The 26183-nt window shown below is 49.0% G+C and overlaps 1 protein-coding gene and 1 pseudogene across 2 annotated transcripts in view; both read right to left on the bottom strand.

Moving 5' to 3' along the window:
• CLEC2L (C-type lectin domain family 2 member L) overlaps window positions 1-17186 on the bottom strand; it is a 20609-nt gene extending 3423 nt beyond the window's left edge. The window contains exons 1-3 of one of the 2 annotated variants that reach the window (XM_025380444.1): window positions 16979-17186; window positions 4884-4958; window positions 1011-1177 (exon numbers count right to left, since the gene is read on the bottom strand). In XM_025380444.1, coding sequence (XP_025236229.1) covers window positions 1011-1177; window positions 4884-4958; window positions 16979-17186 — 450 coding nt within the window. The remainder of the gene's footprint in view (window positions 1-1010; window positions 1178-4883; window positions 4959-16978) is intronic. The other variant, XM_025380445.1, reaches the window with a different exon arrangement.
• On the bottom strand, window positions 6684-6998 carry LOC112621173 (annotated as a pseudogene).
• Window positions 17187-26183: the final 8997 nt, after the last annotated feature.

Here is a 26183-nt window from a genome sequence, read left to right as displayed (position 1 = left end):
TTTTTTTTTTTTTTTTTTTTTTTTTTTGTATTTTTAGTAGAGACAGAGTTTCACAGTGTTAGCCAGGATGGTCTCGATCTCCTGACCTCATGATCTGCCCACCTTGGCCTCCCAAAGTGCTGCGATTATAGGCATGAGCCACTGCGCCCGGTCAATTCTTTTTTTCTTAAGAAACAAGTCTTGTGGCTGGGCACAGTAGCTCACACCTGTAATCCCAGCACTTTGGGAGGCCTAGGCAGGTGGATCACTTGAGGCCAGGAGTTCAAGCCCAGCCTGGCCAACATGGTGAAACCCCGTCTCTACTAAAAATACAAAAAGTAGCCAAGCGTGGTGGCGCACGGCTGCAGTCCCAGGGACTCAGGAGGATGAGAATCGCTTGAACCCAGGAGGCAGAGGCTGCAGTGAGCCGAGATGGCACCACTGTACTCCAGCCTGGGCGACAGAGTGAGACTGCCTCAAAAAAAAAAAAGAGAGAGACAAAGTCTTGCTATGTTACCCAGGCTGGCCTTGAACTCGTGGGTTCAAGTGATCCTCCTGCCTCAGCCTCCTAAGTAGCTGGGACTACAGGCACACTCCACCATGCCCAGCTAATTTTCCTTTTACTTTTTGTAGAGCTAGGGTCTTACTGTGTTGCCCAGACTAACTTCCAACTCCTGGGCTCAAGTGATCCTCCTGCCTCAGCCTCCCGAGTAGCTGGTACTAGAGGTGTATACCACATCACCAACTTTATAATTGGTCATTCTTATGGTTTATAATGCTAAGTGACCTCAACCAGTGGGCCTTGGATTGAAATAGGTGGCCTTGACAATGGAAGTGGAAACTGGAGCCACTCATTGACGTGCTCAGACCATGAGGTCTTCCTGCACCCCCAGTGGTTATGCAGCAGGTGGTGGCTTTGGAGATGGGTCACAGGGAACACTGCATCCTTTAGGGTGTGACTGTCCCCTAGAGTCAAGGTTGGGGGCCCTGAAGATCCCTTCCCCCGCCGCCCTTCACCTCGGCACACTCACCAGCTCCTTCTGGCTCTGAATCACAGCCAGCACTGCCTCGTGGGTGTGGCAGTACTGCCTGCCTGTGTTCCAGTCTCTGGGTTCCTCAGAAAAGAAGTAACACTTCCTTCCGTAGAGCAGCCAGTCCTCTGGGCAGGGCGCTTCACACTTGATGCAGCCCTTGGAAGCTGCAGGGAAGAGACCGGCTTGGCCCTGCCCGCCCCACTCCCCAGCCAGAGTCCCACCCTGCTTTCTGTGGCTCCCTCCCCTGCCTCAGCTTTGGCATCCTCCAGGGACACTGCAGGCGTGGCTATCCTCTCCGGTAAGCACCTCTCCTGGTGCCTGGAGGTAAAAGGGTGGCCACTAAATGAATGAGAAAGGGGACAGTGGGAAGCCTGGCAGGCATCACCGCAGGAGGACATGACAGCGGCGCAGCTACTGGGTTAGGATCTCCTCTGTCTCCAAACTCCCAGAGGCATGGAACGCCAGAAACTCAGACTGGGAAGAGACCTGGCAGCTACGTGTCCTCTCTTTCCAGCTAGGCCAGGTACCAACAGCAGGACAGACTGCCCGCTATCATTAACCATGCCCACATTAGCTACCAAGGCTGCCATTCCACCACTGAACTGCTGGGAAGTTCTTTGCATTTTTTATTTTCTTAACCCCCTTGCTGTTAGTGTGCATGGAAAGTTCTTAAATGTTGAGTCCCAACCTGTACCCCTGTGACCGAGACCTGCTGGTCTAGGATCTAGCCTCTGGAGTGACCCAGAGACACCCGTTCTGTCTTCTACCCCCTACTCAAAGAAGCACACCAGCCTGCCTCATCCAGGTTGAAACAGATGCCATCTCTCCCGAGATTCCTGGCAAGGGTTGCTCTCCATCCTGCCTGCTCACTGCAATGTCCCCAGGTTACCACTGAATCACTGCCACCAGGACAGACCGGGACACATCAGATGTGGCTCTACCAGCAGCGACAGTGACCACCATGCTGTCTTCCAGTTGTCATGGGATCTCCAGTCTGCAGACTGCTTCCGTGAACAGATCGGCGGGTATGTGCATACATGGACTTTTCTGGGAAGGGAGCCCGGAGCTTCTCAAAGGGCCTCCTTGCCAAATGGAATTAATCCACAATCTTAGATTGTTTTCATATGATCTGATTCTAAGCCAGGTCTCCCCCAGTGTCAGAACATGTGAAAATAACTTCTTAAATCCAAATGCAGAACCTTATATTTATTTCTTCCACATTTATCTCATTCACTCTGGCTCATCATTTGAGTTTTTCAAGATACATTTGAATCTTGATTTCTTTCACCCATCTGTCATGTGGGATTGTGTCTTTGGATTGTGTCAGCTGCAAATTCCATAAGCATACTTTTTGTTTGTTTTCATACAAGTGATTGATTAAAATGTAGACCAGGACAGAGCCAAGAACAGGCCTCTGGTACTCAAGCCCCTAGGGATCTCCAGCCACACAGACACCAATTCATTCATCGACACCCCCTGGGCATATATATGTGTTCAATGAGATGCAAGTCCACCTGGGAGTACTGACCATGGTGTGGTTACATCTCACATCTCAACTGCTTTTCCGCAAGGATCTCCTAAGAGACTGTTGTGCTTTATTGAAATCATATTAGCTATGTCTACACATTCTCTGGCCTCCCAACCTAGTAAGAGGATAAAAGAAAACTGATGTAAGAGGATAAAAGAAAACTGATTTAATTTGTAGGAATTATTCTAGGTGAATTTAAGCTAGGCCCAGTGGTTACCCTTATTTTTTGTTTGTTTTTTTTAAGACAGAGTCTCTTCTGTCGCTCAGGATGGAGTGCAGTGGCACAATCTCAGCTCACTGCAACCTCTGCCTCCCGGATTCAAGCGATTCTTCTTCCTCAGCCTCCCGAGTAGCTGTGACTACAGGTGCACACAACCATGCCCAGCTAATTTTTGTATTTTTTGTAGAGACAGGGTTTCACCATGTTGGCCAGGCTGGTCTCGAACTCCTGACCTCAAGTAATCCACCCACCTTGGCCTCCCAAAGTGCTGGGATTACAGGCTTGAGCCACTGCACCCAGCTGCCATATCCATTTCTAAACACTCAGAACCCCTGTCCTTGTCATACAAGCCCTATAGGGGAGGGTTTGGTAGGAATTGATAATCTTGGTGGAATTTTCCCCCATTTTATGGATTCCACCTCTGGTCTTACGGCATTTCTCAAAGATTAAAGACAGAGGCACTAATATCATTTTTGGAAACCCTTCAGAACCTACAATACACTTGTATTTGAATCTCTTAAAAGTAATCAGATTCCCTGTTCATATAGCCTCACACGTTCTTAGTTGCAGTTTCTACCTTTTTCATTTATCCAACCCTGTCAGTTCCACACACTCTCTCTGTTTCTCAGGCCTCTCCCACTTAGAATGTTCTATTCCCTTGATAGGGTCCAGAATATGCCACCCTAAAATATGCCACTTTGACATATGGATCATTTTAAGCTGAAGGCAATTCAGAATCAACAGGAAGAGTTCTCTACCCTCTCATCTGCCAGAAAGTAGGGCATAAATTTCCCTTTGGGGAGGGAGCTGCCCTACTCCCCATCCCTCACCCCATACCCTCCCATACCCCCACTGCCCACCCTAAACCAGGGAGGGAAGAGTGACTCATCATCAAACATGCCAAGGAATCAACACCAAGATTAGTTTGCATAAGCAAAGCTTACTAAAATAGCCTTTATCTCCTATTGTTCCTCCGTGTATTTCCTAGTCACTTCCCTTAATTTACCAGCTCTTGAAACCCAAGCCCTCTTTCCTTTGTTAAAAAGGTGTGTAAGCCCCTGAGTCTAAATTCTTCTTTGAGTTTCACTTATTATCTGTGAAATCCCATGAACATAAATATTAAGAAACATTAGGTACCTTTTCTCCTGCTAATTTGTCTTTGATAGTTTAATTTACAGGCCCCTAGACACTGAACTTAAGAGGGCAGAGGAAAAGCTTTTTCCTCCCTAGCACTCTCTACCTCCTAATCTCTGGGAAGCTCCTATTCATTCTTCAGGGTTCATTGCACATGTGTTTTCCTTCTGGGAAGCCACTGGGCAGTAATACCTCTATTATTGCACTTACCCCTGGACACAGGAGACAGTGTCATATTCGTCTTCTTTTTAACCCTAGCACTTAGCCCAGAGCTTAGCACACAGCAGCACTCAATAAATGTTTGCTGACTGAATGTGATGTGTGGGGTTTTTTTTGTTGTTTTGTTTTGTTTTGTTTTGTTTTGTTTTGAGATGGAGTCTCTCTCTCTCTGTCGCCCAGGGTAGAGTGCAGTGGTGCGATCTCAGTTCACTGCAACCTCTGCCTCCCAGGTTCCAGCAATTCTCCTGCCTCAGCCTCCGACTAGCTGGGGTTACAGGCACCCACCACCACAGCTAGCTAATTTTTGTACTTTTAGTAGAGATGAGGTTTCACCATGTTGGCCAGGCTGGTCTCAAACTCCTGACCTCAGGTGATCCACTCACTTCAGCTTCCCAAAGTGCTGGGATTACAGGCGTGAGCCACTGTGCCTGACTGAATATGATCCTTATTCCCAAACCATCTCCTCCAAGAAGCACTGTCTTCCTAACCTACCCCAAGTTTGTTCTGAGTTCTCACAGCACTTAAAAAATAATACCTAAGTAACATCTCCACTCTACTTGCATGGCTTAATAAAGGGGACATGTATAGTCTGTGTGTGAATATATTATTTTAAGCTAAAATCTCAACAACTGACACTATGTATTTTCTACTTACTTAGTCCCCCACAGGATTCTTGGAACGTCTAGAATCTTTCTTTAACTAATTAGATGTGCTTTTAACAAGGAGTGTGCAAATTGAATTGCATAAATGCTCTGACATGCATGCTCACCCAAGATGCTCATCACCACCAAGATGGCAAACAGAAGGACCGCGATGGCACCCAGCAGGAGACGTGTGGTGGTGTCTAGGAGAAGAGAGAGGAGTTCAACATCCCACCACCTGTCCCACTGCCATCCCACCACCAGCCCCATATCCTGCTAATGAGAAACAGGGGGAGGTGGAGCCCAGCAAACTGTGTTTTGTTGTTGTTGTTGTTGTTTTGAGACGGGGTTTCACCGTGTTGGCCAGGCTGGTCTCGAACTCCTGACCTCAAATGATCCGCCCACCTCAGCCTCCCAAAGTGCCGGGATTACAGGTGTGAGCCACCACACCCGGCCAACAAGCTGTGTTTAAACAAGCCCTCCAGGTGATTCTGATGCAGGCTGGAGTTTGCGACCCACTGATGTAGAATGCAGTTCTGATTCTGTGACTCCTCAGCTTGAAACCCTCCCTGCCGGGCTACCCACTGCTCACAGAATCTTCAGTGATGGTCAGAGCTTTCCACCTTGAATCTCCTGCTCTTCTCTATGCGGTCGCAGGTTTCAGCCACATGGGTTCCTCAAAATAACCCATTCAGCCCTCACAGCCCTGCTACTGAATCTTTGCTCCCGAAGTCTCCTCCTCCACCTCCTCCATAGATACTTTCTAAAACTCACCCACCTCTACACTATCCGTCCTCTTCCTGATCCTCTGGGTTCTCCCTTTGTTATTTTCATTTATTTATTTTATTTTGTTATCATTTAATATTCTCATTTTATATTTAACGAGAGAAACCTTTTAGACTTTAAACCTAGGGTATTTTAAGAATTTTTTAAGTTGTGATGAAAATATGTAACGTAAAATTTGCAATTTTAACCATTTTTTAGTGTACAGTTAGTGGCATTAAGTACATTCACAATGTCGTGCAACCATCATCACTGTCTGTTTGCAAACTTTTTCATCATCCCAGACAGAAGTTCTGTCCCCTTAAACAACTCCCATCCCTTCCTCTCCCCAGCCCCTGGCAACCACCCTTCTCCTTTCTGTCTCTATGAATTGGACCACTCTAGGAAGCTCATATAAGAGGAAACATCCAGTATTTGTCCTTTGTGTCTGGTTCCTTTCACAGCATGTTTTCAAGGCTCATCCATGTTGTCACATACGTCAGAACTTCATTCCATCTTAAGGCTGAATAATGTTCCACTGTATAGCAAGACCACGTTGTGTTTATCCATTCATCTGTTGGTAGACATTTTGGCTGTTTCCACCTTTTGGCTATTGTGAATAATGCAGCTAAGAACATGGTGTATGAGTATCTGTTCAAGTCCTTGCTTTCAATTCTTTTGGGTATATGCTTAGGAGTGGAGTTGCTGGATCACATGGTAGTTTTACTTGTTTTGTTTTTTTACTAAAGAACACTTATTTATTTTTACCAAAACTTTATCTTGAGGACATGGCTAAACTGTGTTTCCACCCTCCCCTCTCCAACTTGAAGAAGGGTTACTACAGTGAATGTTATGCATTCCAGCTGAATGGACTGGAACCCAGTTGGAGACTGAAGGACTGGAACCAACATTAACTGACAAAGAACAACTTCCATCTAAATCATCATAAAAATGTTTGAGTAAAAAAAAAGAAAGAAAAGAAAAAAAGAGGGGGCAACAGGGGTTTCTGATTGAACAAGATCTTCACATTTCATCTAATACAGTCAATCTTGGCTGGAGTATAACAAAGTGGAAACAGGATTACTATGATACAAAACTTCCACTACAGCACACTGTACACACCCGTGTTCCAAGCCCACCCCCATCCCCCAATGCTTCCAACACAGTTATTTCTCAGCCTGTTGAGCCTGCCGATGAAGAAGCATATAGATCTTCTCTTTAATCCAGTCTTTTTTTATAAGGCTGGTATGTCTGGATATCAGCTCGGTAAACCAGGCAGCTGAGGTCTGCCAGATCATTGATGAAATCAAACAACTGACTGATGTCATATGTGATAGAGGGACTGTTGGGATTCATTCTTTTCACATGTCTTCATACATTTCACAAATGCCTTCCATGCATTCGTTCACAGATTCATAGTCAGCATAAGTTCTGCCTTCTGGCCTCTTGGTAGTCTGTACCAGCAAAATGGTGTGAGACATCGCGCCAAACTCTCTTCGTTACAGCCGCTGCCGACACCGCCGCCGCTCCCAATAGTTCTTTCTGAGGAACCACAAACTCCATCACTGGTTGCATAACTTTACATTCTCACTAGCAATAGACAAGGGTTCCAGTTTCTCCACATCCTCACCAACACTTGTTGGTTTGCATTGTTTTGATTACGGCCCTCCTAGCAGGTGTGAATTCCCTTTACAACTTTGTTTGGATTTTTTTTTTTACCATCTTAACCATTAAGTGCACAGTTAAGTGCAGTTACGTTGTTGTGCACCCATTTTGAAAGTGTTTTTTTTAGTCAATGTTATACATAAATCATAGATGAAAACACTGTCTCTGCAGTTCAGTGTTTGTCTGTAAACTGTTACTTGTCCATCATGATAAAAGTGCCAAAATTGAGAGGAAGAATCTGTAGCAATTCAGCATTACCCAATATCCAAGTGCCTGTTGCTCGTTATTCATTTGTATTGTATTTTACAAAGGATTTTGAAAAGAAACCTGTTTCCTTCACCAAGGATAGTCTGAAAAGCACAGATTTAAGGAATCAAGAAATTCTAATAGGCTTCATTTAAAAAATAATAGTGCAGAGCGCAGTGGATTGCGCCTGTAGTCCCAACACTTTGGGAGGCTGAGGCAGGCGGATCACTTGAAGTCAGGAGTTCGAGACCAGCCTGGCCAACATGGTGAAACCTTGTCTCTACAAAAATTACAGAAATCAGCCGGGTGTGGTGGTGTGTGCCTGTAATCCCAGCTACCTATAGGCTGAGGCAGGAGAATCGATTGAACTCAGGAGACGGAGGTTGCAGTGAGCCAAGATCACATCGGTGCACTCCAATCTGAGTAACAAAGCAAGACTCTGTCTCCAAAAAATAATAATAGTAGTAATAACATTGCTTCTTCCCCAAAGCCAACCATTTTCAACTCTTTTAGCTGACTCTTTTGGTATTAGCTCCAAATTTCTAAGTGCCATGTGTATGTAAATACTTCTAGATTTTTTTCTGTTTTAGATATAATTTATTGACTTCCCATTATAGTGATGCAGACTTAATTCTCTGCATTACCACTCTACCCTGACCACTCACTCCCTGCCCTCTCAATATCATAGTTTGTATTAGCTTGATACTTTGGTGTTATATTCTTAGGTCAGTGTAAACAGTACTCTCAGCAAAGCCATGCCGTGTGCTGTGATCATGTCCACAGAACTTCGTTTCCCTGTTAATCCTGGTCTTCTTTTCCCTTTGCTCAGTTTCTGTATGCGTATCATATTTCAACGCCAAAACTCCTCTTTCATGATGAGACAAAATCGGAATTTCTCTTTCACTTTGGTCTTAGCTCAGTCTGCTACAACAAACTGTCATAGACTGGGTGGCTTAAACAACAGACATTTATTTCTCCTGATAGTTCTAGAGGCTAGATCAGGGTGCCAGCATGGTCAGGTTCTGGTGGGGGCCCACTTCCTGGCTTGCTGACAGTCGCTTTTTTACTGTGTCCTCACATAGTGGAGAGAGGAAGTTCTGGTGTCTCTTCCTCTTCTTATAAGGGTAGTAATTCCATCATGGGAGCTCTCCCTCATGACCTCATCTAAACCTAATTACCGCTCAATTACCCACCTCAATATCATCACGTTGGAGGTTAGTGATTCAACCTATAAATTTGGGGAGGAAACCAACATGCAGGCCATAACGACCATCTTGAAGAAATGTCCCTTGGAACTTTCTGACCTGCTCGAATCTGACTAGTTGCCTTCTAAGCCCAGCTGCCATCCAGGGTCTCCCCACACCAGCAGTCTGAGGATTTATCTGCCCCTCTCCTATGTTGACTCCTCTGTTCCTTTTCTCCCATGCCTTCCCCTTCCTTGGTTTACTCCCTCATCTTGGTGAAGCACATCATCCAATGGCTGCCTGAGGAAGGGTAGAGCCAAAGCATTGCACTGCACAAACCCGAGGAGCAAAGATTCTCATTGTGTTCCATGGTGCACTGGTGAATGTTGCTCGTGGAATTGTGAACCCAGAGGACTAAGTATTATAGATCGAGAATAATTTTCCTTCAGAATTTTGAAGGTATCACTTAATTGTCTTCTAACTTCAGTGTTGCTTTCAAAAAGTCTAGGTCCATTCTCACCCATGATCCTTTTCAACTGCTTAATTATTTTCTTTCTAGATGCTTTTAGGGTCTTCATCGCACAATGTTCTAAAATTTCATAATTGCGTGCCATGCCTTGGTTGGGTCTGTTTCATCTACTCTAGTAGGCCCTTTCAATCTGGAAAGTGGTATTTTTCAGTTCCAGGAAATTTTCTTTCTTTTCTTTCTTTTTTTTTTTTTTTTTTTGAGACAGAGTCTCGCTCTGTTGCCCAGGCTGGAGTGCAATGGCATGATCTCAGCTCACTGCAACTTCCACCTCCTGGGTTCAAGCAATTTTCTTGCCTCAGCCTCCCAGGTAGCTGGGATTACAGGTGCCTGCCACCACACCTGGCTAATTTTTTGTATTTTTAGTAGAAATGGGGTTTCACCATGTTGGCCAGGCTGGTCTTGAACTCCTGACCTCAGGTGATCCACCCGCCTCGGCCTCCTGAACTGCTGGGATTACAGGCATGAGCCACTGTGCCCAGCCAGGAAATTTTCTTTAATTATATTATTGATGATTTCTTCTCTTCCATGTTTTGTTTTCTTCTGGAAGGCATAGTCTTCAAATGTCGGATCTCTTAGATTGGTCCTCCAAATTTCTCATCTTATTTTCCCCTCTTGCTTGCTATCTCTTTGCCTTTTTGCTCTATTTCCTGGAACATTTTCTCAATGTTATCATCCTACCCTTCTACTGAGTTCTTAATTTCTGTGACTATATTTTTAATTTCCAAGGTTTGCTTGGTTTTGTTGCTGCTGTTCTATGAATACCCACTCTTAAAGAATCCTATTCTTGTTTTAATGATGCAGTACTTTCTCTTATCTCTTCTCTCTGAAGATATGACTGACAGGTTTTTTGGAGGGGTGGGGAAAATGAGCAGAAAGATTATTTCCCCCTGTATAACCTCTGTTTTGGTCTTGAGCTTCCATGTTAGAGACTTTCCTCAGTGGTCTGGGGACCACAGTTATCTGTTCATGATTAAGGCAGGAAGACTAATGGCTTTGTTGGAGCCTCCAAGCCCATAGATGGGGGCTTATTAGCTGTGGGGGACACAGTAGAGTGATCTGGCTGGGATGATCCTTGGGATTCTCCGAATGCTTATTTCATTATGTTTTTCCTCTTGGATGGATGAGAGTCCATGGAGGAGGCTTTTCTGTTTTCTCCCCTAGAGAATACGGGCTAGCTGAGGGAAGAGGCTGGGACGTTGTCCTCAGCATTCAATATGTAAATGTTGGCTTAGTTGCTTGCTCTCAGGGTGGTGCTGTCTTTCTTTTTCTTTCTTTCTTTCTTTTTTCTTTTTTTTTTTTTTTTTTTTTGAGACAGAATCTCACTCTGTCACCCAGGCTGGAGTGCAGTGGTGTGATCTCGGCTCACTGCAACCTCCTCCTCCTGGATTCAAGCAATTCTCCCACCTCGGCCTCCCGAGTAGCTGGGATTACAGGCACCTGCCACCACGCCCAGCTAATTTTTGTAATTTTAGTAGAAACAGGGTTTCACCATGTTGGTCAGGCTGGTCTCAAACTCCTGACCTCAGGTGATCTGCCTGCCTCGGCCTCCCAAAGTGCTGGGATTACAGGCGTGACCCACTGTGCCCGGCTGAAGCCCTCTTGAGAGATTTCACCCCAGGTTCCTGCCAGGGCTGGGGAGAATCTGTACAGAATGGGAATCTAAATCCTCCTTAAAGAAATTTTCAACCAGTCCTCCTGTTCTCAGCCCCATCTTCAAGCACTGCCACCAACCCCTGAGCCTTAGGAGTCCTCCCGTGAGGCTCAGGTGGCTCCTGTCCTCTCTGGACTTTCTCAGGTGGGGTGAAGTCAGTTACCATTTATCCACTTGCTCCTTAGCTCTCTATTTTGTTGCTATTTTCTCTCTTGTTCTTGTCCTTATGGCCTTTTAAAAATCCCTTTGCTGTTTGGTTTGGTTTTTTTGTTTTTGTTTTTTTTTTTTTTGAGATGGAGTCTTGCTCTGTCACCCAGGCTGCAGTGCAGTGGCACAATCCCAGCTCATTGCAATCTCCACCTCCCAGGTTCAAGCAATTCTCCTGCCTCAGCTTCCCGAGTAGCTGGGATTATAGGCACGTGACACCATGCCCGACTAATTTTGGGGTTTTTTTTGCTCACTGCAACCTCCGCCTCCCAGGCTCAAGTGATTCTCCTGCCTCAGCCTCCTGAGTAGCTGGGACTGTAGGCGCCCGCCACCATGCCTGGCTAACCTGTTGCATTTTTAGTAGAGTTGGGGTTTCTCCATGTTGGCCAGATTGATCTCAAACTCCTGACCTCAGGTGATCCACCCACCTTAGCCTCCCAAAGTGCTGGGATTATAGGCATGAGCCACCGCACCTGGCCCCTTTACTGTTGTATTAGTGGGCTTCTGAAGGGAAAAAGAAAAAATGCATGTGTTCAGTCTGCCATCTTGACCTGCAAGTCCAACAAACATTTCTAGTCTTTCCTATGGGCAAGGTCTATGTTGGCAAGTGACAGGGAGTCCTGGGTAGGTAGCTTCAGATATGGTAAGAGCAGAGGCTTCAGCCTGCACTGGACTGGGCTCTCTCTGTTCCTGCTCTGCTGTCCTTGGTGGCAGCTTCATCACAGTTCCCTGGAGCTACAGGATGGCTGCCTATGGTGAGCATGCTGGGTGCATCCTTCTTCTCCCTTCTATTAGCCTCTTCTCTATCATTGATGCTGTAATCCTTTGTGCACTGAAGATAAGAGCATAGCATCTACATCACTTTGCCTGGGTTCAAATCCCAGCTCTGCCACTTTCTAGATGTGTACGGATGGTAAAGTTTCTTAGCCACTATTGTAGTCCATTTTCCTCATCTTGAAAATGAGGTAATGATAATATCTATCTGTCTCTTAGAGTGTTATAGGAACTCAGTGTACAGTGCTTAGCACAGTGCCTGGCGTAATAAACTCTACTCAATCAACTTGTGGTGATTATGCGGGCCATCAGTGTGATGATGACCATCAGCCCTAGGCTCCTTTGGGGTAAGGACTGTGCTTTACTCACCTTCAGATTCCCTGAAATAGGGCTGGGTCATTGCCTTGCATGTTACAGAGCACCCACTGGGACTCAAAAACTATGAGAGAAATTTAGTCACACCAAATGACAACATCCTTGGTCAACCTTAAATTCAACTGAGTTTGTAGGAAAGACCACACAGGGAAGAGGGATCGGTACCTGTATCTCCAACACTGCCAGACCCGAGGTGCCTCTTCATTATGTCTCAGGGATAATTTCTCTAGATGCTGCACTGGACCATGCTTCCTCTGACTCTGCAGGTACTCCCTCCTTGCCTCTTCCTAGTGTCCAGTGGTTGCTGACGGACTTTGGCACTCCTTGGCTTGCAGCCACATCACTCCAATCTCTGCCTTTATCATCACATGGTATTCTCTCGGTGTGTCTTATGTGGTTCGACTATGTCCCCACCCAGATCTCAACTTGAATTGTAGTTCCCATAGTTCCCACATGTCATGGGAGGGTCTGGGTGGGAGGTAATTGAATCATGGGGGCAGGTTTTTCCAAAATCATGCTGTTCTTGTGATAGTGAATAAGTCTCACAAGATCTGATGGTTTTATAAAGGGCAGTTCCTCTGCACACACTCTTGCCTGCTACCATGTAAGACGTGTCTTTGCTCCTCCTTCACCTTCCTTCATGACTGTGAGGCCTCCCCAGCCATGTGGAACTATAAGTCCATTAAACCTCTTTCCTTTATAAGTTACCCAGTCTTGGGTATGTCTTTATTAGCAGTGTGAGAATGGACTAATACAGTGCCCTTGTCTTCATGAGACCATCTTCCTATAAGAATTCCAGTTCATACGGGATTAGGGCCCACCCTACTCCAATCTGACCTCATCTTTACTACAAATAATCTGCCAGACTGTATTTCCATATGCAGTCACATTCAGAGGTACCAGAGGTTAAGACTCCAACACCTCTTTTTTGGTGGGGACACAACTCAACTTCTAACAAATGTCTAACTCACTTCTTGTTCCCTACTATGCCATGGCCCATATTAGATGGCGTTTAAGGGTGCAGTTTATTTAGGTTTCTAACTGTGTGTGATTTTGCCTAATATTAGAAAGAACAACTGAAAAAACCTGACTCCCGGGCCCAGACAAAGCTCCCATCATCCTCACACTCATATCCCAAAAAAGGCCCATGTTGCTGTCTCTAAGTCATCGGGGACACAGCCTGGCAAGCATAATCTTGACTTAAAAACTACCAAATGTGAAGTTTGGTAATTTTTAAATTTTTAAGAGGCTAAAAGCATGTGTGTGGTTTTGATCAGGAAGTTGTGGGTTTTTGCCTAATCAAGAAACTTTCAGCATTAAAAATTCAGAATCGGTGAGCACTGAAAAATCTATAGGCTGAGCACGCAGGCTCACTCTGTCCCCTCTCCTGTGCCCCCAGGCCACTCCGCCCCACTGCCACTCTCAATGCCGGAAATATCCCCATCTCGAATCACCTCTCTTGTTCCCAGAACCCAGGCGGGCTCTCCGGGTCACCTTTTCTAGCCTCATACCCCAGGCTGGAAGGAAAGGTTCATACCTACAGTGAGAGAAAATACTTGATTAAGGCAACTTCTGTTTGGCTTCCTGTTTATAAAGCTAGTTATGCATCTCAGAAAAGTCTTAAAGACCTGGGCTGTAATCCCAGCTTTCTGATTTAAGAAGCTCTCTGACTCATTTAACCCATAAGGAGGGAAAAACGTCAATGCTGGAGGTGGCAGGGCTGTCTGGGGAGCAGGGGAGGAGAGGCTGTGTGTGGGAATCTGATGATCCCCAGCTAGCCTCACCAAGGCTGATGTCCTTGGCCATGCAGGAAGGGGTCAGAGCCTTCACAACAGGGCTTTGGGATGTCCTTGGGCAAGACACTCAGGCTCTCAGTCTCGGCTCCCTCGTCTATGAAACAGAACACTCACCAGTCCCTTGCAAGGGGGAGAGGTGAGGACTGGGATGATGACTATGAAAGCCCCAGCATGGCTCCAGCACGTAGCAGGTGCTTGATGTGCATTGGAAACCCGGCGATAAAGGAGCAGAGACTTCTTGGGAGGGTTCAGCTTGGTCAAGTCAGGAAATGTCCCATTTCTCTCAAGACAGGTGCTTGGCTAAGCAGGGGCAGCATAACCCTGGTTCCCCAGAGGGACAGATCCCTCCTCCCATTGACAGTGTTTCATTATGTGAACTCTGGACTCAGGTTTGGGGTGGGAAGCAGAATCAAGGGAGGCTGACCAGAAGTCAAAGTGTTGCAATTGGGCGTGGGCTCCCCTGGCAGAGCTGCAGGAGGCCAAGTCCAGGCAGTTGGGAAGAGGAGTCACCGTACACACAGCCCACACTACAGGGCCTCTGTCTACTGAGAGGTAGAAATCATGACCTGACTTAGCAGATGAGGAAACAAATGCTCCTAGAAGTTGGAAAGCCCACCAGCCTGTGGCAATGGAAGGCTCTGCCCCAGCTTTACCAGATGCTCTGCTTCCTGCACCTCCCCACACTGTCTCAGGCCCTGTCTTGGAACCTCTGAGAGAACACAAATGTGCCCAGGGCCCAGATTGGTACCTGGATGTTGCAGAAAGAATGAATGCATGCTGGAGACCAGTGCAAAAGCCAGCACTGGGCCGTTGCAGCAGCACCCTGGAGAGGACCAGTACTCCAGGGCTTAGTTCCCACATGGGACAGACTAGCTCTGGCCGCCTGACCCGGAACACGTCGTGCTCTGGGTCTGGGACACCTTTCCCTCTGTCTCCTCTCAGGCTCCTTTTCCAGGCTCCTCTCAGAAGAGAGGAGCTTGGGGGTACCCAAGGAGACCTTCAGAGAACTGGCCAAGGGGAGGCCCCTGGTCAGACTCAGACTCCAGATCCTAAAACTCCTGCAGGCAAAGAAAGTAGGCCTGAGAGGCTGAGCACCCAAGGACCACAGGCCATCAGGAGCGGGACTGCTCCTGGGGAGTCCAGGGAAAGCAGGAGGAGGGGACTGCAGGTGGCATGAGTCAGAGAGCAAGGCAAGGCAGGAGGCCATGGTGAGGCAAGGCTGGACCACAGGAAGATGCTAAGCATGGGAGTGGGCTTGACTCAGGGTCCCAGGCAGCCTCTGGGTGACCTTCCAGCTTGGTGTGTGGTCTCTTCTGCAGCCTGACTGGCAGGTGGGCAACCCAGCCACAGTGGAGAGGAGGAAGCCCAAGGGGGTAGAAGTCAGGGCAGGAGGTGGACAGGAAGAGCAAACAGGAGGCATTGAAGAGCCACAGCAGCCCAGAAGCAGCCCTACCATGGGGGCTTCGGTTAAGGTTAGGACAGACCCTTCAGCAATGCTGATGAATAAATGAATGAAGAAACACAGGCAAGAGGAGGGAACAACTTCAAGAAATAGCTTTGGCAGGAGGGAAGCGTGGGAACACAGGGCCACTCCAACAGTAAAGCCGGAGACAGCGTCACAGGGAGGTGTCCCACCACCTCCATCCATTCCACACAACTCTTCACAACCCACAGCTCTGCCACAGCTCTTCTCCTCGGTGACGCAACATCTTCGCCTCCTCCGTCCCTGCCACTGTCTGGGGGTCCAGCTTCAGAGTCTGCACAGCCCTTCCTCGGACAGTGCACGTCCCCTGGCCCACAGCCTTTGTGCAGAAGGCTGGTATTACCACCCCCACCTCACCACCCTCAGCAGCCCCCATGTCCTGTCTTGGCCCAGGTGCTGGTTATGTCCCTCCTGGTGCACTGCCCCACCCCCTCCCTGACCTGGAGCCTCAGTCCCACCCCTCTGGGCCACCACCAGTCTTCCAAAGGCAAACCCACTGTCTCCACCCCTCAGTAGCCCCTTCAGAGCAAAGTCCAAGCTCCTGGGCAAGACCTGGCTGGCCCTTCACCGTCCGGGTCCTTCAGACCCATCTCTCTCCACCCTGCCCCATCCCAGTACTCCAGGGCTCAGTTTCCACATAGGACAGACTAGCTTTGACCACCTGGCCGGGAATCATCGTGCTCTGGGTCTGGAACACCTTCCCCTCTGTCTCCACGCCCGCTCAGAGGTCACCTACTCCAGGAAGCCCTCCTTTTCTGACACTGCCTCCATAAGGATGAGTGATCCAGGCTCCGGGCTTCCCTAGTTAATGCTGCCCAGGTCCTCCTTGTCCCTGGATTCAGGGTGCCAGGAGCACCCTGAGAAACACCCAAACGGCCAGCCACCCTCTCACCAACTCCAGCATCTCCCACACCACACGCCGCTGGCGGTAGCTAATACCAGTTTCCTAAAAGCTCGTGAACTTGAAATCAATTCTCCACTTGGGTTCCTGCCCCCGCGGCAGGCCAGAGGTCCCTCCCTGAGGCAGTCTGATGGAGGAGTAGGTGTGACTCCTGACCTTGCAAGGAAGAGCCTCTCGTGGATTCTCCACCCCTGCCCTGCCCTCCCCACATGCCCCACCAACACGGGGTCCCCGCGGCTCTCACAGGGGCGTGCACCACCTCTGGGGTCTCCAGCTTTCTTACTTTACTTGAAGTATGTTCACGGCCACAGATTCCGCCACCCTCAGGTGGGTGTCAGGCAGTGGCTGTCCCCTTCATGCGTGAGGAGACGAAGGCTCAGAGCGTGAAGCGCGCTCCAAGGTCAGACAGGGAGTCGCAGCAGCGGCGGGGTCGAGGCTGTGACTCGCGGTGGCCCCCGGTTCCCTCCCACCCCACCCCATGAAGCGGCGTCTGGCCGCCTTGAAATGAATGACTCCGCCGCGTCCCGGCGCCGCGCTCCCAGCTCTCCCCTCTGGGACAGCGGCCAAGGTGACTCTGACCGCCTCCGGGTCCCGGGTCGGGACTGGGCAGGGGTCCCTGGGCCGGGAGAGGGAGGCCGCTCCGCGCTTACCCTCCAAGGCCGCCTTCCAGCTGGTGCTGCCCTCGTAGCCCGACCCGGATCGCCGCAGCAGCCCCTCGGGGCCGCGGGCCTCAGCCTCTGCGGGCGAGCGAGGCCTGGGGGCGGCGGGGGCGGCGGGGGCGGTGGGGGCGGGCGCGGGGCGCGCGGCTACCGGCGGCGGCGGCCGGGCCCTCGCAGGGGGCTCCCGGGCCGGCTCCATGCGGGGCGCTCCGCCGCGCCGCGCCCGCGCTCCTGCACCGGGGTGCGGGGCCCAGCCCGATGCGCACTCGGCGCTCCGCGCGCCCTGCGGGCCCCCCAGGCCGGCCTCGGGTGGGCTAGGACCGCGGCGCTCGCAGGCCGGAGCTGAGCCCGGCTCCCCGCGCCGGAGCCTCTGCGCCGGGTGCCGCCGCCGTGCGCTCAGCGCCTGCCCCGCGGAGCCGCAGCCTCCACGCACAGCCGGGCTGGGGAGGAGCGCGAGGCGGCGCGCGGGAGCCGGGAGCCGGGAGCCGTGGACCCGCGCGGGGCGGGGCGGGCGCGGAGAGGGAGGAGGCGTGGAGGAGCGGGGACAGCCGGGTCCCCGACCCCGCCACCTGAGCTGGAGGCCGGATGCTGCCGAGCTGGGAGCGCAGTCTTGGAGCCGGGAGACCTGGTTCTAACTCAGCTCCACCTCTCCAGCCGCCTGCTCATCATCTGTGAAAATGGGAATAAAGTTCACGGGGACAGTGCAGGGAGTCTCAGGGAAGATGAGCGCCTTTCTTCCAGGCTGCCCCGGAGCCAGAGCAGAGAGTGGTAAGGGCTGTAACTTGACCCTCAGACTCTTGATAAAGGAGAGAAACGTCCGAACCATGAACACAGAGAGAGTAGAGTCTAAAGGAGCGAGCGAAGCAACGTTGCAGATTCAGTTAACGTTTATTGAGCACCTACTAAGCGCCAGGGACTTTCACATATATTAGCTGACAACGCCCCCAGGTGAGGCCGAGAAGTGGAATTTTGAGGTCAAGGACATTTCCGAAGGCGGCGCCAGGCAGGTATGTGCTTGGCGGGTGTCTGACTCCGGAGTCTTCACTGGCCCCTTGCCTCAGTTGACCTCGCGTCGCCTGAGGCCCTACGCCTCCAGCCCTGATCCTCTTTCCCCTCCACCATTCTCAGTCCCACCTCTGGTTCCTCTCTCAATCTACAGTTCTTCATCCGCAGCTCTTCCTGCTCCCTCCCCCAAATCCAATAGCCCACTGACTCTCGTGAATTCTCCCTTTTAAAATATTTTTATTTTTATTTTTTGAGACAGGGTCTCGCTCTGTAGCCCAGGCTGGAGTGCAGCGTCAAAATCACGGCTCACTGCAGCCTCGGCCTCCCAAGCTGAAGCGATCCTCCCACCTGGGTCTCCCAAAGTTCTAGGATTGCAGGTGTGAGCTGCCGTGCCCGGCCCGTTTTAAACTCTTAGTCTGCCCATTGCACTCCATCCCTCTAGCCACTGGCCAAGTACAAGCCAATGCCTTCTCTTGTCCGACCACAGCAGCAGCCTTCTAAGCGGTCTCCCAGCCTCCACTCTTGCTCCTTCCTTTCCAGCCCCTCCCACTCCGCACCCGCAGCATCTCCCTAAAGTGCAAACTCACCACTCCTTCAGGGGTCCCTTTACCTGTGGGTTAAGGCCATCTTTTTACAAGGCCTGAAGGTCCCTCATGGTCGAAGTCCTGCTCCTACCTAAGGCTTCCTCTCCTCCCACCCCTTCTCTGCCAGCCCCAGACACACCCAACTATTCTGACTCCTTCCTCTGGGCCTTTGAACACTCTTCCCTCTGCCTGGAACCCATCTCCTCCTTGGTCCTTCCAACCCTCCTTGTAGCCCCCATGCACCCTAGTTTGCCTACCAAATTTCTGCTTAATGCTTCTGATTGCACAGTCTCTAGGATACTGCATTCATTCAGATTAGGTTCAGCAGACTACAATAGAAAACCCCAGTAAGAGTTTAATTAGAAAGAAGGGTTTTTTGTTTGTTTTGTTTTGTTTTTTACCTGAAAGAAGTCTAGAGGTGATCAGCCCAGGGCTGGATTGAGAGCTCCAAGATCATCAGGGACCCCAGCTCTTTCTCTCTTTCTGCTCACCATCATCCTTAGTATATACCCTACATCTTCAGGATTCCCTCATGGTCTCACTGTGGCCATTGTGGTTCCAGCCATCACACCTGCACACCAGATTACAGAAAGTAGGAAAAACCAAGGGGAAAAGGGCGTGCCTCTTGTTGAATCAGACTCCTTTAAAGAGTTTTTCTGGAACCCCCAGTGATTTCCACTTACCTTCCACTGGCCACTTCTATCCCAAGTAAGTCTGTGGAGTATAGGGGCAATTAGCTAAAGCCATTGCCACGCCCAACAATGCAGAGATTCTGACAGGAAGAAGGGGAGAATGGAAAATGTGCATGACCAGCAATCCCTGCCTCCTAAGCCTCCTGTGATCCCAGACTGTGGCACCTGTCCTTTGGGCCTTTGGAACACTCTCCACCTCTCTTCCCATAGCACTTGACACATCCTACTGTCATTGCTTGATCCCCAACCAGATGGCCAGCTGTGGTGCGAGGGCAGAGGCACTGCTATATCCCCCGTTCCTAGGGCAGTGCCCCATTGGAACACCAGGCCCAAAGCTTCAGACTTCACGTAGGCACAAGGAAGCATCAAAGATGTTTGAGCAAAGAAAGGTCATGATCACACCATGCTTTAGGAAAATTAACTTTGGTACCAGGTACAAAGCAGTTTGGGAGCAGATCAGCAAAGAAACTCTTGAAATAAACCATTGACATAAAAAAGAGTAACAAAGGCATAATACCAACGCACTGGCAGTCGAGCTGACCTTAGGAACTTCTCGGTCAATCACAATACTCCAGGACCTATCGGAAGTAGGATCTAAGCCTCCCAGAGTCCCTGCGTGCCCTTGTCAACTTCCCTGCTCCCCTCCTGATGCTTTCTGGGATCACTCCCCAAATAAATTACTTGCACTTAAATCCTTGTGTCAGGGTCTGTTTTGGGGGGAACCTAAAAGATAATGACCCTTAGGGCTGTGAAAGGGTCTGCTTCCTCAAGAAAAAGGTGCTCATGAAAATAGACACCACAATTGAGATAAAACCCATCAAGACCCCCTGTCCTAGGCCGGGGTCGGTGGCTCACGCCTGTAATCCCAGCACTTTGGGAGGCCGAGACGGGCAGATGACGAGGTCAGGAGATCAAGACCATCCTGGCTAACATGGTGAAACTCCATCTCTACTAAAAATATAAAAAATTAGCTGGACATAGTGGCGGGCGCCTGTAGTCCCAGCTACTTGGGAGGCTGAGGCAGGAGAATGGTGTGAACCCAGGAGGCAGAGCTTGCAGTGAGTGGAGATCGTGCCACTGCACTCCAGCCTGGGCGATAGAGCAAGACTCCGTGAGAAAAAAAAAAACCTGCCCTCTATCCCTGAGCGACTGTAGAGTTTCTAAGACGGCCCTCCTTGAGGAGCTTGGGTGACAGGCTGCACCAGCTGAACTCCCAGGAGCAAGCAGGGGATGTACTGCTTACCTCTCGGGACCCAGTTTTGTCCCACGAGGGTGTAGCAAGTAGTAACTCGTCTGCTTTCAAACTCCCTCAGATTTATAGACTCTTACAGTGGACACCTACAATTCCCCAGGGAACCCCAGCATGTGAACTTCCATGTGCTGTCAAGGAGGCCCAACAGGAAACTTGATCAGACTTAGAGTGAGTTTAAGTAGAGGTCTGGGAAGATTTCAAATGCAGCCTGGCCAGCACCAGTCTTCCCTTGGTCTTCTGGGCAGGGTTTTTGTTTGTTTGTTTGTTTGTTTACTATTGTCTAACAAAGTGTATGTCCCCATCTCTGAATGGCTCTGTCCTGCCTTCCCCTGTGTCTCAGGATATTGACTCCATCTCCTTTTCTTAGAGTTATGGAATAGGTGTGACTCCTGGCCCACAAATTCAGAGGTTGAAAAAAATAATGACATGTTCTTTCCTTCTTTTAAGTCAACTGAATTGTAACTTCAGGTCACCATCCCATTATGGGGGTAGAAAATTCCACCAGGCTGGGTGCAATGGCTCATGCCTGTAATCCCAGCACTTCGGGAGGCTGAGGCAGGTGGATCACTTGAGCCCAGGAGTTCAATACCAGCCTGGCCAACATGGTGAAATCCCATCTCTACTGAAAGACAAAAATTAACTGGGTGTAGTGGCGCACGCCAGTAGTCCCAGCTACTCAGGAGTCTGAGGCAGAAGAATTGCTTGAACCTGGGAGGCAGAGGTTGCAGTGAGCAGAGATCTTGCCACTGCACTCCAGCCTGGGCAACAGAGTGGATGAGACTCCGTGTCAAAAAAAGAAAAAAAAGAAAAGAAAATTCCGTCAAAGATTTCTTTAAAATTTATTGAACTAAAATCTAAATAACATAAAATTCACTATTTTAACCATTTTAAAGCCCACAATTCAGACTTTTAGTATATTCACAACCCTCACCACTGTCTGATTCCAGAACATGCTCACACCCCATAAGGAAATCCTGCGCCCGCCTATCAGCCCCTCTCCATTTCACCTCACCCCCGGCCCCTGGCAACCACTAATCTACTTTCTTTCCTTTTTCTGTATTACTATTTTTCATTTACTACTTATAAGTAACCACTAACCTACTTTCTGTCTCTATGAATTTGCCTATATTGGACATCTTATATAAATGGAATTGTACAATTCATGGTCTCCTGAGACTGGCTTCTGTCACTGAGCATAATGTTTTCAAGGGTCACATGTCATAGCATGGGTCAGTTCTTTATTCCTTTTCTTCTCAGCCAGTTTTGAGGACTCCTCATTCTTTTTTTTTTTTTTTTTTTTTTTTTTTTTTGACAGAGTCTCACTCTGTTGCCCAGGCTGGAGTGCAATGGTACAATCTCGGCTCGCCATGACCTCCGCCTGCCAGGTTCAAGTGATTCTCCTGCCTCAGCCTCCCAAGTAGCTGAGATTACAGATGCCCACTACCAGGCCCAGCTAATTTTTGTATGTTTAGTAGAAACGGGGTTTTGCCATATTGACCAGGCTGGTCTCGAACTCCTAACCTCAAGCGATCCGTCTGCCTCAGCCTTCCGAAGTGCTGGGATTATAGGCGTGAGCCACTACGCCTGGCAGAGGGCTCCTCATTCTTCCAAGGCTGTGTCACAATCCCCAAGGCTTAGGAGGGAAGGTCAACTGTGGCCATGGCTGACATCAGATTAGCATGTCCCTTGAAGCCCAGCAGGGGAGATATGGAGTCTTTGCTGGTGCTGGAGTTCTAGGGGTAGAGTCCTGCCTCTCCTGGCCACTCTGCCGTGTGGTCCCTTTCAGGAGGCTATCATTAAGTGGTGGATGGCCTTGTGGCGCTTGAGGGGCCTCAGACCTCTCTGCTCTTCTTAGGCAGGGTGAGACCCCTCATTTCACCACCTCTGCAAGGCTGTTTCCCTTTTCCTCTCCTTTTCCAGGACAGCCTATAATCTCCTAGTGGCCTTAGGTTTTCAGTACAGACCAGTCTCATTCTCAGGCTGCTTTGCTCTCTGCCCCACTGAAATCCTGTAGGAAAGGAAGCACAAAGCCTGCCAAATTGCTTACAGTTGGGAAATATGTAGAGAGACAAAAAACTTTTTTTTTTTTTTTTTTTTTTTGAGATGGAGTCTTACTCTGTTGCCCAGGCTGGAGTGCAGTGGCATGATCTTGGCTCAGTGCAGCCTCCATTTCCCAGGTTAAAGTGATTTTCCTGACTCAGCCTCCCAAGTAGCTGGGACTATAGGCATGTACCACCATGCCCAGCTAGTTTTTGTTATTTTTAGTAGAGACAGGATTTCACCAGGCTGGTCTCAAACTCCTGGCCTCAAGTTATTCACCCACCTCGGCCTCCCCACCCGCCTTTTTCTCCAAAAACTTTTATATCAATAAATTATCCTGCCACCTGCCAGAGTGTGGTGCTTAGACCTGAATCCTTTGTCTTTTCCCAATGGGTCCTTGAGCATTTCTGGAATGTTGGTGTTTACTGGACCAGGTAGGGGACAGCGTTGCAAGTGAAATCTCCCTAGACATTTTACAGGAAGGAGTAAGTCCCCCAACCTCTGCTCATGTCAGCAGGTCATTAAAATCACTGCCCCACTATTACCAGAACTTTCCAGTTTCCCAAAGGAGCTGGGAATCTGAGTTGTTACATGAAACTGCAAGTTTGAATGCCGGCAAATAATTCAGATTTTTAATATAAAATGTTGTTTTGAGCCCAAACAAAGCAAAATGCATCTGCAGGACGGATTCAGCTCCTGAGCTGCCAGGTCACAATCCCTGATTTAAGCAACACATTCAAAGGCAGGGTGGCAGCGGCCCCATAGAGCGCAAGATGCTGTTGGGGCGATGAGGAGGCACAGAATGGGGAGGATGCTGGAAAAGGTATTTGCATATGAATGAGAACTTAGCCATAAGTGGGTTATAGGTTTCTCAGTCTATTCCTTTGGCCTGGGCTTGAGAAATCACATACCCGTCCCCCCAGCCTGCCACATGTCAGAAATTAATGAAGCCACCTAAGATCTGCAACCAGGTTGCCCTTGTCTTCACGTTACTGTGGGACACCAGGGAGGACTTAGTTCTTGGGAGAAAGGACTAGAAAGAGGTGACTTATAATAACAAATATATTGAACCCAGGAGGCGGAGATTGCAGTGAGCCGAGATTGCACCACTGCACTCCAACCCGGGCGACAGAGCAAGACTCCGTCTCTAAATAAATAAATAAATATTCACTACATTTTAATAAGTTAATCAAGTAAAACAAATTGTGAAACCAAGACAAAGAGCAGAAACACTAAGTACTGGAAGTGGAAGACGTTTTGTTACATGATCGTATTTTGACACGTTCTCCTTCCTCACTCTATTCTTGACTAACAATCCAATCCACGGGGAGTGGGGGACACAGAGAGTTGCTGGTCAAAGGGCACAAAGTTTCCCTTAGGAGAAATAAGATTTTTGAGATCTAGTGCACAGCGTAGTGACTATAGTTAATAATAATGTACAGTATTGTATATTTCAAATGTTCTCACCACAAAAAAAGTAAGTATTTGAGGTGATGGATGTGTTAATTAGTTTGAGTTAATTATTCTACATTGTATACATATAATATCACTTTGTATCCATAAATATATACAATTATAGGCCAGGGGCAGTGGCTCACGTCTGTAATCCCAGCACATTGGTAGGCCAAGGCAGGAGAATCACTTGAGACCAGCAGTTCCAGACCAGCCTGGGCAACATAGCAAGACACCATCTCTAAAAAACATTTAAAAATTACCCGGGTGTGGTGGCACTGCCTATGGTCCCAGCTACTCGGGAGGCTGAGGTGGGAGGATTGCTTGAGCCCAGGAGTCGAGGCTGCAGTGAGCTATGACTGTGCCACTGCACTCCAGCCTTGGCAACAGAGCAAGAACTTATTGCTAAAAAAAATTTTTTTTAATTAAAAAAATTCCAGCCTGGCCAATATGGTGAAATCCTGTATCTACTAAAAATACAAAAATTAGCCAGGTGTGGTGGCAGGTGCCTGTAGTCCCAGCTACTCAGGAGGCTGAGGAGATCACACCACTGCACTCTGGCCTGGGCGACAGAGCGAGACTCTGTCTCAAAAAAAAAAAAATTATATATATATAAAATTTGTCAGTTTATAATAAAACAATTTAAAAAACAATCAAATTCCCATTGCCAAGACCATGTGAGTATCACTATATGACCTACTGCTCTGCTTGGAGCCATGGAGGCTTCAAGGCCCTTCTTCCTGGGGTTCAGGTGAACACTGTCCTTTCTGTGGAGTAGCGGTGGATGCTGCCGTCTATTGACGAAATGTCTCTGCACGGGTGCAAGCCCATGCCTCTGTGAAGCCTACCTCTGCTTCCCTCTGGATGCTGGCTCTTCTTGCTAGAACAAGTCTCCCCGGCAGTTAAGGACCACTCCTGGGTCCTGCCTTTGCCATGGGTTCCCGGTGATGGAACTCTTCCTCAACTCATTGCTATCATCCTCCTCCCAGGCCAGGTGAAGACACAGAAGCCTTTCCACCCCCAGCCCAACGCTGATACACAGCCTCCATGTGCAACCCCAAGTAGGGGACACAAATAGATCACTCAAAGCAGAAAGAGCGGGGCTCATCAGAGGACTTGGGCCAAGAGCTGTTCAGATCCCAGAGTTAACTGTGGGAAATGTCGTCAGTGATATTATAGCCCAGGAAGTGAGCCTTGGCTGGGTGAGTTCTTGGATCCATGCACATCAAGTGGTTTGAATCAGCAGATAATTTCTCATGGTCGAATGTTTCCCTCAGCTGCTCCAACGATTTTTCTAGAGAAGGAAGAGTCTGCAGGATTTAAAGGGTGTGGGAATGAAGGAAAGATCTCCTGAGGATGGGCAAGGTGACATGTCTTGTCTGCAGAGCCAGAGGCACAGCCTGCTCCTCGTTGGTGCAACAGGGCTTGGAGATTACCTGTGAGGTTAGCAAACCCCAGCCTTTGTGAACCAAATGCCAGTTCCTCTGCTGGCACAATTCCCTTAGGATTTCAGGGCTACCCTGGCTTTTGCTTCCAGTCAATGCTGTGGAGCCGTCACAAAGCCAGAGATCTTGCCAAGGGGCAGTGTTTGATTCCAGGATCCACCCTGGAACCTTCCATGTCTTGAATCAGGCCTCAGTGCTCTGATCAATCGCTAAGGATCCCCATCTTGGTCTCTGCCTTGAGGTACTGGTAAGGAGGTGTTTAGAAGAAGCAGAAGGGGCTGGGCGCAGTGGCTCACGCATGTAATCTCAGCGCTTTGGAAAGCCAAGGTGGGTGGATCACTTGAGGTCAGGAGTTCGAGACCAACCTGGCCAACATGGCAAAACCCCGCCTCTACTAAAAATACAAAACTTAGCCAGGTGCAGGGGTGATGCACCTGTAGTTCCAGCTACTCAGGAGGCTGAGGGACGAGAATTGTTTGAACCCAGGAGGTGGAGTCTGCAGTGAGCCAAGATCTCACCACTGCACTCCAGCCTGGGCGACAGAGTGAGACTCCATCTCAAAAAAAAAAAAAAAAAAGAACAAGAAGAGGGAGAGGGAGAGGAAAAAGGAGAAGGGGAAGGAGACGGAGACAAAGAAGAAGAGCCCAGGTGTTGCAGAACCCACATGGTGCAAAGGTTAGAAGCTCAGGCCTGACCCAGACTGACTGGGGCACAGCCTGGCTCTGT

The sequence above is a fragment of the Theropithecus gelada genome, chromosome 3 (genome assembly GCF_003255815.1).
Source record: "Theropithecus gelada isolate Dixy chromosome 3, Tgel_1.0, whole genome shotgun sequence".
In the NCBI taxonomy this organism is placed as follows: domain Eukaryota; kingdom Metazoa; phylum Chordata; class Mammalia; order Primates; family Cercopithecidae; genus Theropithecus; species Theropithecus gelada.
The sequence above is the reverse complement of the archived record's forward strand: the minus strand, read 5'-3'. Positions and strand labels throughout refer to the sequence as shown.